The following is a 12,277-nucleotide window of genomic DNA, read 5'->3' as shown; positions in this document are numbered from 1 at the left end:
GGAGATCTGCCTGCAAGCAGCCGATTCAACCGCAAAACTGTGTGGGCAGCACTATGGTCCAGCAGTGGTGAAGGCACAAAGTGGGGTGTCAGGCACCCAAGTGACTTGCTGAGAAGGTCCTGCAGCCCACTGGCTTTGTGGATAATAAAATACTGTTCCTTCCTTAAGGAATACCAACTGCAAGCAGCCCCAGAGGTGACTCTGGAGCAGCAGAGAAGCCAGGATAGCTTTAGGACATCTGCTTGGAGGGAAAGGGGGAGTGAGAAGCCAACAGTGAACTTCAGGCATCTCTGTCAGTATCACCACCATGCTGGGCATTGTTTGTGCTGGGATAGGAATAACCAGCCCCACCAGGCAGCCGTGTGGGATGGTGGCTGGCTTTCCTCCTGCCTGCACTACTGTCCCCATCATGCTCCCATCCTGTCTGTGTTACAGTCCCCATCCTGCTCCTCCTCCAGCATTGCCATCCCCATCCTGAACATAGGGTCAGAAGCGAAGGATGCTTTCCCGTACCTTCTCCTTCCTCCTTGAAGGACTTGGGCTGGGAGACAGTGAAGCACTGCATCACCTCGTAGCGCTGACGAGCCTCCTGGTTCTCCACGCCTGTGTCATCAGGTGGCCGGACCAGCATCCTGCAGCTGAAGGTATGGCTGCTGCGCCTGGTTGTTTCTTGAGGCCAAGGAACTCCATTTACTGAGAGATGAAGAAAAGAGAGGGAAAAGGAGTTGTTAGGAGCTGCATCATGCACATGTCCTCCCAAGGACCCCGTGGATAACAGGACAGAAGGAAAAGAGATGGCATGGGGAAAGAAAGCAGTTCATTGTCCAGGTCAGGGGTAAGCCAAGAGCAGAGCTGGGGCAGAGCCCTCCTTGCCAGCCCCTGGGGCTCCTTCAGACCTGCTGAAGACCCCATGCCCAGGCCCACACTCCCAGATGGGCCCTGAGAGCACCTACAACCCCAAATGAGATCAGCACCTTGTTGTGAGACTCATCGAGCTGACATTTATTAATTGCTCCTTACATTGCTGGTTAGTGCTACTATCTCCATCTTACTGGCAGGGAAAATGAGGCAGTGGGGCTCTGAGTCACTTCCAGAGCTTGGGAAGACTCCTGCCTCTTGCTGTTCTACTTGAAATCCCTCTGAAGTGATGATCCTGGGACTTCTCCAACAAGTCCAGCTGAGCACATTCATAGAAATGAAGTTTTCCTTTGCTTCCTTCTCATTTCTGGGGTAACACACCAGCAAGTTCTTCTGGTACTGCAGCAGCAAAAACCTTCGCCTTTGATTTTTTTTCCTGTAACCTGGCTTTTTCAAAAAACTGTGGACACCAGTTGGCTGATTTTTCTAACCCTCTACAGCATCTTTGTGGATATTCATGTGAAACCCAAGGGATTTTGCCACCAGCAGATTATGAAGCTTCCATGCAACTTGATCACAAGAAATGCTTGTAACATCCAAGAAAAGACAAAATACCCAGCCTTAAAATGGGTAATCACAGGGAAAGGATGCCTGAACCTCAATACGCTCAATGTGATGAGTGCCCATAGATTTATGTGGTTTAAGACGTTGTTGTATTTACCCAGAAGGAAGACAAGTGTGAATTAAGAAACCCCAACCAAACTACCCCAATACTTGGAAAAGGCTCGTTTTCCTTTTGTGTCCCTTGAAAGGTGTGAGCAGATGAGGGATAAGTGATGTCTCACCCATGTCAGCCATCAAGAGAATGCTCGCCTCCAGTCAACAAATAAAACCTTCTGCTTTGCTTGCTTCCAACACCCCCCAGTGCCTTCACCACACGACGCTTCCTCCCACCCTCACAACATGTTCATTTCCTGGTGTAGGGAACCACTGAGAGCTCAATGCTTGCACTGTGACCTCTTCTCACACCCCAAGGTGCAGCAGATCCCTATGCCATATGCTTGGCAAAATACTGACAGGCTCTGAAACCAGCTGGGAACAACCACCCCTCAGCTAGGAGGACATACTAAATGAACTGGGATAAGCAACAGACTCAGTTCCCCACATCAAGACCTCAGAATCTCCCTCCTCAATTCCCTAAAGCTTCTACAATGGTCCTCCCTTTGGGCAGACGAGCTGGTTCTGCCCACACACAAGCCAAATTTGAAGGCAAAAGTAGTAGAGAAAGACAAAGGGAAGATGACTTGAATATTGTCATCCATCAGGTATTTGTTGAAAAATCCAATACTAATTAATCTAATATTAAAAGATCTAAAATTAAGTGGCAAATTCTCACTGGTAGGATGCATTCACAAGACAAAGGTTTAGAGATTATTATCTGGCTTGAATATATCTCTGAATTTAACAGTAAACAGTATAGGAATTAATAATATATAAAAATTATCTATATAAAAAACACTCTAAGGCCAGCACAACAGCATTTTTGATAGCACCCTCCAAGCACCAGCTAATAAAAAAACCCACCTCAAAGGTTTTCTTACCTAGAGACTTTGGCAACAAGTTCTTGACGAACTCAGCGTGATCCCCCACATGCAAGATGCTGTAGACACTGGTGTTCATGAGCTCCTCCTGGTTATAACCCAGGTAGCTGGTCACATTCTCAGAGACGAAGACGATCCTCCCTTCACGGTTCACAACAAAGAAGAAGCCATCCAATGCCTGCAATGGCAATAAACTCGGTCAGTGTGTGGGCAGAAGGTCCTGGAGCAGGCCAGGATGCTTCTTGACCATGGGCAACATTCCTCTGCCTCTCACACCTTGGCTTCATCCCTGTTCTATATTACAGCACTGATCAAATACAGCACATTTGCTTAAACACTTATTCAGGTCTGTAACCTCCTCTGCTAAGGACCACTAAGGACGGTGCCAACAGAGGAGAAAAAATCCTCTTCCAAGGGTTAGAGCAGTCAGAAAGGCTAATTTGGCAAGTCACTGAAATTAAGCATATGCCCGATTTGCTTAACTGAGAGAGCCTTTGCATTGTGCAGAATAACAGGTTTTTTCAAGTATTTAGGATGCAAGTGGCAAATTCAGCCCTGCAATTAACTGGAGGAGGACAAGTGTGACCCAGACCAAATCATACAACACGGGGAGATCTTTTGCTGATTTTAATGAGGACACCATCAAGGTTTTTAATTCATGGCTGTGGGAACAGAAGAGGTAATGCTTTCTGGTGCTAAGAAAAAAGCTCAGAGCTGCAGAGCCCAGTGCTTGTGTGAGGAGCTCTTGAGAAGGCTGTTGATTTATACTCTTCCAGGCATGCATTACCTAAACTGTTTCATCCAGGCAGGATGTGGTTTTCCTGGAGTGTAATTCCTATTTAGCCTGCTCATTAACAGCAAGCTCTGATGGACCATGATCCTGCAAGCAGATCTAGCCGTATCACAGAATCACAGAACCACAGAATCATAGAATCTCTTCTCCAGGCTGAACAAGCCCAGCTCTCTCAGCCTGTCTCCATAGCAGAGCTGCTCCAGCCCTCGGAGCATCTTTGTGGCCTTCCCTGGACTCACTCCACAACTCCACATACTTTTTATACCAGGTGTTCCAGATACATATATCTTAAGTTGCTCCCTTGACCTGCTGGTCATGCTGTTCGTGATGCAATCCAGGACGTGGTTGGCTTTCTGGGCTGTGAGCACACGCTGCTGGGTCATGAGTAGCTTATCCTGGAGTAGGAGGTGGTGCAGGTACAGGAGAAACTCATGATACCCAAACAGTGGTACCTGCAGCCTCTCCTCCTCCCCATCCTCCAACTTGGCCATGTCAGAAAAGTTTCTCTGATGGAGAGCATCCAGGCCTTATTCAATGCAGTTTCTAAAAATCAAGACTTGCTGTAGAGCAACATTAAGTGCAAGAAACAGAAAGCATTTAGAAAGGAAAAAAAAAAGATAAGAAAGAAATCTTTTGTCAAAATGGTTCTGGCAGATTGGCTGCAATTTTCCTTATTCCCAGCTGTTGCCAAGACAACCAGCCTTTGCACTTTGGATTCCCAAAAAACCAGACCCAGACTGGATGGTAAAACCCTACCTGGACCCTTCTCCCCAAGGAATGCTGCTTTAGGGGGGCTGGGGAAGCGGGAAGGGGCAGGGGAGCTCACAGGCAGAGCAGCTGGTGGGGACCCAGCTTGCGCACCGCCCCTTGAGCCCCCATTCCTCCAGCAGAAACACCAGACATTTATCCATGGTTTAAATATTAAATCACCTTATCAGCTAAATTTCTTATAGAAGTCAAGCTCAAATAACAGGTCAAGAGGCAGAAAACCCTCCTAAAAATTAGTGAGTGGCATTTTAATAGCTCTTTTTACCTTCACTTTTCTGGGTTTGAAAACCCTACCTGAGCTCAGGTCATTCGGAAGAAGCTGGAAGTCATTTGGGGAATGTTTTTAGAGATGGGAGGTTGAAGATTGCTTGGGAACCAGTGAAACCACTAATGGCTTCTAGGGGTCAACCTGCATAGAAAATAAACTAAGGGTGGTAGGGGCTTCCATCCAGAGTGAGTCCAGAGAAGGCCAAGAAGATGTTCTGAGGGCTGGAGCACCTCTGCTATGGAGACAGGCTGAGAGAGCTGGGCTTGTTCAGCCTGGAGAAGAGAAGGCTCCAGGGAAACCTTAGAGCAGTTTCTAGTGCCTAAAGGGGCCAACGAGAAAGCTGGAGAGAGGCAGGACAAGAGGGAATGGCTTTAACCTGACAGAGGGGAGACGGAGATGAGATCTTAAGAAGTTCTTCCCTATGAGGGTGGTGAGGCCCTGGCACAGGTTGCCCAGAGAAGCTGTGGCTGCCCCATCCCTGGCAGTGTTGAAGGCCAGGTCGGAAGCAACCTGGACTAGTGGAAGATGTCCCTGCCCATGGCAGGGGGTTTGGAACTAGGTGGTCTTTAAGGTCCCTTCAAACTCTAACCATTCTGTGATTCTGTGGTTCTGGTTAAGACTCGCTTTGCAAACCACCTGCTGAAGTGAAGGTCTAACATCAGTTTACCTGCAACTCATACCAGGGATGTGCTTGGGCTTAGAGCATCCCAGCTGCGGCCCCACTGCCTTCCTCCTCTGTATTTCACTTTCTTGATGTGCTGCTTTGTTTTGGGCAGTAGCAGAAGCCCAGCAGCATCAGTAACAACATCATAGCACCTACCTCCAGAAGAAGAGGTCCCAGAGACTCCTTCTCAATCACCCCTTGGCTACTGGATGAGATGTCAGACTTCTGGACTTCATCATCAGCTGCCTTTTCTGTAGCAAAGGAAAAGGGATGTTTCAGCCTAAAGAATTGACAGTGGACTACTGAATTATTGCCAATTATAAACAGAATATTGACTGCTTGTCATCCAGGAGATGCAGGATGTGCACCGAAAGACTCCAGCATTTTCATTTCATCCCTCAGTCCTGTGTAGGTATAACGTAATTTCTAATTATTTATTAATTATTAAAAAATAAAGGCAGTCATCGATCACAACCTATTGCTAGCAAGAAGGAAAAACCCATCTTAAGGAGAAGCCTGCAGAAAGAGGCATCCAAAATCAACATTTTGAGAAGGAAACGGTGTATCCAGTTTAGCACGAGCTACAGTATTTAATTTGGAACTTTTCGGACAATGCTTTAAGAAATAACTGCTGGGAAGAATTCACAGGGAATGGGTTGTGCCAAAGGAAACCTGCTGGAGAAAAAAAGTAGCTCCTAACACTGATGTGCAGGGAGCATCCCAGATGCCAGTCAGCTGGGAGCCAGAGGGAATGGGACGGGAGGAGAGCATCTGACACAGAGCGGGTGAGGATGCTGGAGGAGCCCAGCCCCAGCCCTGCCAGAAACTCTCATAATGTGTTGCTGAATAATCCCTTTAGGAAAAAAACAACTCAAAAAACACAGAGAGAAGGCCCTGTTATTTACCTCGCACTCCCCCAAAAGGTGCTAGCCATGTTGCGCAGCTGCGCCAAGGAATTTGGGATAAATCCAGTAGTGGAACGTGGGTGGCAAGTGGGATGTGAGGAAGCCAGAGATCACGGGCCAGTAAGCCATGATGTCACTAGCGCTTCAGGGATGTTTCTTTTTGTTCCTCCATATCCATGACTGTTTTCCACTGGGAAAGCTGGGAGAGTTCCTTAATCTCTCTGGATATGATCCAGGGAGGATGGGGAGAATAGCATCCCTGTCTCCACAGGATGCAGTTGAGAATAAACCGTGATGGCTAGGAGTGATTTGAGAGACTGGCAGCACAAGCCTGGGCTGGGAGCTTCTGGGGCTATGGATGTATTTGCAAAAAGGTGTTTAATTACTGTTTCATCCCATGGTTTGGGTGAAATAAGTGCAGAGGCAAATGGGAGCTAAAACTTGATGGAGAGGACACCTGCTTCACTGATCGGGCATCACTTAGCAAGGGAAAAGCAGGGATGTCTTTGATTGCAGATGCTTTTTGCCTCAGTGATGTTTTTTTCTGAAATGTAAAAATGCAAGCTCTTTTGGGGACAGCCAGAGGGGCAGGGTATTACCCACTGCATGTCAGTGCCCATTAGCACTAGCAAAGGAAATTAGCAGTTGTGCAGGATGCAAAAGAGGCCAGGAGTCCAGAAGCATCTTTGGTCCAGGCTCACAGGGCAGCTTCAATACAGGTTTTGATTAAAAATTAAAAAGACTGTCTGTGGCTAGACGAAAAATGACTTGAAACATGGTCCTCTATTAATTTTACACCATTTACAAGATTTTCCCAGGTACCAGAACCACAAATTCGGCTTTACAGCTGAAAATTAAGCTGTATTCTTTCTGTCTGTTAGTTGCTGGTATAAAGATGCTGGGGCTGGGATGCAGTGGTGATCCAAGGGACAGTCCAGGGGATGCAGCCACATCCCTGTGGGCTGTACTTTCCCGCATGGCAGGAGAAACATACTGAGATTTGCCAGAAAACCAAAGGGATGCTCAGAAAAATCCCAAGGACCAAACACGTGTGCAGTGCTGGGAGGTGGAGGCAGAAAATGGTCCAAACTGGTTCTAAGGAGGATGATAGCAGGACAAGGGAAAATATTCCTTAACCCACAGTGTCTTGTGTTAGGACCTGGAAACCTAGGTGCATCAATAAGTACATGTTTATCAAATACATCAACATGTATATACACGTATCAACACACCAGGCTGATCAAAGAGCTCTGTTCAGTCTATGTCAGTCCAGCCCAGACAGCAGGAGACATTTTGCCACGATACACATCCATTAAGCCCAGTGGCGTGCATGCCAATGGAGCAAGACAAGAGGTTTCTAGCACAGTTGAAGGTTTACTTCTTATCTTTCTTGACACTGGTCTGTTTCTGGTCATCTCAGAGTCAAGGAAGCCGGTGCCCTGACTTGTCTGGAAGCAGAAGCTAAACTGCATTTGCTGTTTTGCAGCACATGGGATGCATGGTTTATTATGCTGCATCAAATCCCTTAAAGCTCCTGCTCACCTTCTCTGTGGTGGCACATCCCAGCGACGCAAAACTCCTTCAAAGTGTCAGCGATCCCCGCTAAGCACTTCAGTTAATGTGCTTAAACACAGCTCTTCAGCTTTTCCATCCCAAGCATGGGAGGAATACATTAACCCATTAATTTCCATTTCCTTTATTCCCAGTATTAATTGCAGTGGTGGCTCTGCTGTGCTGGTGACAGGGTGATGCTCTCGGAGAGCACTGATCGCGGGCCAGGCATCCCCTGTGTTCAACACAACCAAGGACAGAGCAAATTCCTGGTTCTCCAAGCTCATAATCTCATTATAAGGCTGGACAGACAGATTCACATGAAAGTAAACCATCAGGAGCAACATGAGCCCCAGCGCTGCTGCTGTTTGAGGCTGTCGGGATCCAGCTGCGGGGGCTTTGGCAGCCTCGGGCATCGTAAATCCCCATCAGACAATAAAAGCCCCGCATGCCAACAGCCCCGATTGAAATCTAATTGCTGCAAACATAATTAAAGCAGGTTGTGGGTTTTTTTTTTGCAGCATAGAGAGGAGCTATTTTAAAGGCATTCCTCAAATTATGTCCCAATTTTCTGACATCCAGGGAGATGTCTTGATGCCTTCAGAGTCTATAAGTCTATAGGAGCTGCAAGATACTCGGCACCCAAAAAATATTAGGTCAGTGGGCTTGAACCATGAGGTAAGTGTGTTACAAACAGGTCACCCAACACCACTGATAACCGCAGTGGGCACAGGACCCAACGTCCACTGCAGTGCCTGGGAACACCGTGGTCACTTTGAAAACAGTCTTGTCCTGTGCCAACCCCATGCAGCCAAGCTTGGCACAGGCAGAGGTGACAGTCCCAGCTCAGCCCCGCTATTTCACAGCCACACGAACCTGGCTAGAAGCCACTGAATCTTTGCAGGATTAGAAGGGATGGGGAAGGCACAAGGCTGGTAAGAGATGGAGGATACTGCTAAAGCATGCCAGGATTGGAAAATTAATGAAATGCTCAGATGGCCTGATGTCGGACATGATGGCCAGCAGCACGAGGTGATGGGTATAGATTCTGCATCACTGAGAGCTACTTTCCTGGTCCCTCAGCCTGGTGGTACCCAGCCGTGGATGGGGCTTCTGGCCAGGCTGCTCTCACTGTGCAGTTCCTTCCAGGCTCAGCATGATGAAAGGGAGGCATGGAGCAATGCTGGAGAGGGGAAAAGGGGTGGGAGCTGAGCAGAGTAAAGAGTTAACACCCCTGATAAGCTGCTGAAATGGGGGGATGCTGGCAATTTGAGATGTGTAGATGGGTAGCTGACCCATTCAGAGTATTTTGCCCCCTAATTTTAGAAGACATCAACGTAGAAAGTCCCAATCTTTTGTTGATAAAAGCCTAAAGCCAAGAGCACACACAGGAAAGGCAAGTGGCTCATCCAGGGTGTTATTTCTTCCCCCTCCCAAAAGCAACAATGCAGTATGTAACCCTCCTCTAAAAACCAGCTCAGATTCCCTGCCTCAAAACTGCATTGCATGTAGCAAAGCTGAAGGACGTGGCCTCAGCAAGTGGGTTCCACCACCCCCGTGCCCACACCGGTGCAGGGTCACTGGTGCTTTCCCCTTTCTTTGCCTCTTTTTTTTCTCCTTTGCATTATTATTGTTTAATTTTCCAGCCTCCCTAGTTCACCTTGGCTGCCTCCATCCCTTTGGCAGGTCTTCTGCTCTTTCTCTACCACCATTTTTGGTTGCATAAGGCACACCAAAATCATCCCCAGGATCCTGCACTTGTCTCCTTCCACTTCCAGACCTCTGCACCTGAAAAACTGTACCTGGAGAAAATCAGGCATCCAAGGGAGGGAAAAGACAAGTGTTGTAGAGGAGCTGTGACCTCAGCCACAGCTGGAGACCTTATCTGCAGCAATGCTGAGGCCTTGAGGATGACAGCCGGATCCAAACAATAGGAAAAGTCCCCAAAAAGGACTTAACTCATCACTTTTTACCCCAAACACAACTAAGTCCCATGTCCAGGACAGCATCCACACTCCAGGGGGTCAAAGAAGCAAGGATGTGGCACCAGAGCAATGGCAGGACCACAGGGAAGGGAGGTTAGAGGACACCTCTCAGAGTCACTCCAAATAGGGGTGCAGGGAGTGGAGGTGGGAAGATGTCCAGCATTGATGTCCATTTGCAGTGTCTTGGGAAGTCAGCACCGGCCCTGCAGGTGCCATCGCACGGAGCTCCATCCATAGCATCCAGGGCAAGCACTCCTGCCTCCCCATCCCTTAAATCTGCACTATTAAATTAAAATAATACAAGCTATCTGATTCTGCTCTTCATTTCAAATTTTGCAGCTAAAATGCCTTTATTTTTGCCCCATAAAGGAGAAAGGAATATCTGAAAAATAATATGTTGCATGTGGGGCTCCTAAACCAGGAAATAAAAAATTCAAAACAGGATATTGTTGAGAAACATCATGAACACAGAAGACCAGAACAATTGTTTCCACTTGCCCAGCACAAAACTTTGTAATATATTGCATTTTGAGTTGTGAGAAGCTCACTGCTCTCCCCAAGGAAGCTTCACGGAGAGGCCTCCATGGTTGCAGGCATGATGGCCAGGACCCAAACACTGCTCCATGCTCGCCAAGGCTCCTTTTCAACCCAAGATTTCTATGGTCAACATTCATTTTTCATTTCTCATGATAGAAACATGAAAAGTCTTTGGGTTTTGGCTTTTGTATTAAAAATTCAACAGCTTAAAGGCAAAAAGCCCAACTGAGGAGGACTTGCAGCCTTTCTCAGAGTGTGTTGGGTACCTCTGTGGGTACCAAGGATGAGAGAGCAGAGAAAGGTCTTGCGTCTGGGTTGGGGCAGTCCCAAGCACAAAACAGACTGGTCGGAAACTGGATTGAGAGCAGCCCTGAGGAGAAGGACTTGGGGGTGTTGGTTGCTGAGAAACTCACCATGACCCAGCAGTGTGCGCTTGAGCCCAGAATCCAACCGTGTCCTGGGCTGCATCACCAACAGCGTGACCAGCAGGTCGAGGGAGGGGATTCTCCACCTCTGCTCTGCTCTGGTGAGACCCCCCACTGCAGTCCTGCATCCAGCTCTAGGGCTCCAACATAAGAAGGACGTGGAGCTGTTGGAGTGACTCCAGAGGAGGCTGTGAAGATACTCCAAGGGCTAGCGCACCTTTGCCACAGAGCAGGCTGAGAGTTGAGATTTAGAATCACAGAATCAACTAGGCTGGAAAAGACCTTTAAGATCATCAAGTTCAACCATTACCCCAGCACTGCCAAAACCACCGCTAAACCATGACACTGAAGGTCTCACCTACAGAGTTTTTGGACACTACCACCACTTCCCTGGGCAGCCTGTTCCAATGCCTGAGCATCCTCTTGGTGAAGAAATTTTTCCTAACTTTTCTGGGGAAAAAAATCCTAAATTCTTCCTAACTACCTCCTGTCAGGCAGCTGTAGAGAGCGATAGGGTCCTCCTGAGCCTTCTCTTCTCCAGACTAAACACTCCCAGGTCCCTCAGCCGCTCCCCACCACACTTGTGCTCCAGACCCTTCACCAGCTCCATTGCACTTCTCTGGACTCCCTCCAGCAACTCAGTGTCCTCCTTGTAAAGAGGGGCCCAGAACTGGATGCAGGATTCGAGGTGCGGCCTCACCAGTGCCCAGTACAAGGGGATGATCACTGCCCCAGTCCTGCTGGTTGGTAGACAACATCCACAGCCTTTCCCTGATCAACCAGGTGGTTCAGCTTATTTTAGAATGAGATAAGTTTGGTCAAGCAGGACCTGCCCTTCATGAACCCATGCTGACTGGGCCTGATCCCTCCATATCCCATATGTTCTTTTTGATTTCACTTAGGATCATCTGCTTCATGACCTTCTCTGGCACTGAGGTCAGGCTGACAGGCCTGTAGTTCCGGGGTCTTCCTTCTTGCCCTTTTTGTAGAGAGGCATCACATTGGCCAACCTTTAGATGAGCTCTTAGGCAGAAGTTGTTCCCTGTGAGGGTGGTGAGGCCCTGGCACAGGTTGCCCGGAGAAGCTGTGGCTGCCCTATCCCTGGCAGTGTTAAAGGCCAGGTTGAAAAGGGCTTGGAGCAACCTGGTCTAGTGGAAGGTGTCCCTGCCCTTGGCATTGGGTTGAAACTGAATGAGCTTTAAGGTCCCTTCCAACCCAAACCAGTCTGTGATAAGATGAAGAAGGTGATGCAATACCTAGAAAACACAAGGGAGCACCAAGCACAACCAACACAAGCACAGCTCCCCATCCCTCTTCCATACAGTGCAGATCCGCAGCCTCCCTGAGGGCCATGCTGCCTGAACGCCCCAGATCTCAGACAGGATCTGCTCTATCTGCTTCTTAAAAGATGAGTGAGAAAAAGAAAAAACAGATCCACATCTGTAATTTCCCAAATGAGGAGCTTTGATTTTTAGTTAATTAAAATCAGATGGAACAGACTTGGTGAACTCATGGATTGACAGCGTGACAGAAAACTGTGCCATTAATTAGTGCCTGCTATGAGGTTCATCAGGCCAGTAAAACCAACATGAAAAAACCCCTACCATAAAATAAACTCCTTGGCAGAAGCTGTGCACTGAGTGCACCTTCTAGTGGTGCAGGGAAAAAATGGTTTAAACAAGTCAGGAAAGGTGAAAAAGACAATGGTGTTGATACAGAAAAGCAGCAGGTGAGAGGATCTAGACCACAGAAATGGGAACGCTTTTATCTTTTTAAACAGGTCTCTAGGAGGAAGACATGACTAGGGCTACAGCGACATGTTAGGGGAAAGCCTCTGAGGACCACTGACTGCTGCTAGTGGTGGTGTCCTAGCTATCCAGGGAGACTTGAGGTCCTGAGCTCACTTCCAGCCTCCCCTTGAG

The 12,277-nt window shown here is 48.0% G+C and overlaps 1 protein-coding gene across 3 annotated transcripts in view; it reads right to left on the bottom strand.

The window, feature by feature from the left end:
• Window positions 1–12,277, bottom strand: part of NCOA1 (nuclear receptor coactivator 1) — a gene marked incomplete at its 5' end in the record, with an annotated part of 65,646 nt that overhangs the window by 32,849 nt on the left and 20,520 nt on the right. For all 3 annotated transcript variants that reach the window (XM_080615746.1, XM_080615747.1, XM_080615748.1), the window contains 3 exons: window positions 514–693; window positions 2,460–2,637; window positions 5,109–5,203. In XM_080615746.1, coding sequence (XP_080471872.1) covers window positions 514–693; window positions 2,460–2,637; window positions 5,109–5,203 — 453 coding nt within the window. The remainder of the gene's footprint in view (window positions 1–513; window positions 694–2,459; window positions 2,638–5,108; window positions 5,204–12,277) is intronic.

Source organism: Psittacula echo (genome assembly GCF_963264785.1).
Source record: "Psittacula echo genome assembly, chromosome: 4".
NCBI lineage: Eukaryota > Metazoa > Chordata > Aves > Psittaciformes > Psittacidae > Psittacula > Psittacula echo.
This window is presented reverse-complemented; position numbering and strand designations above follow the sequence as displayed.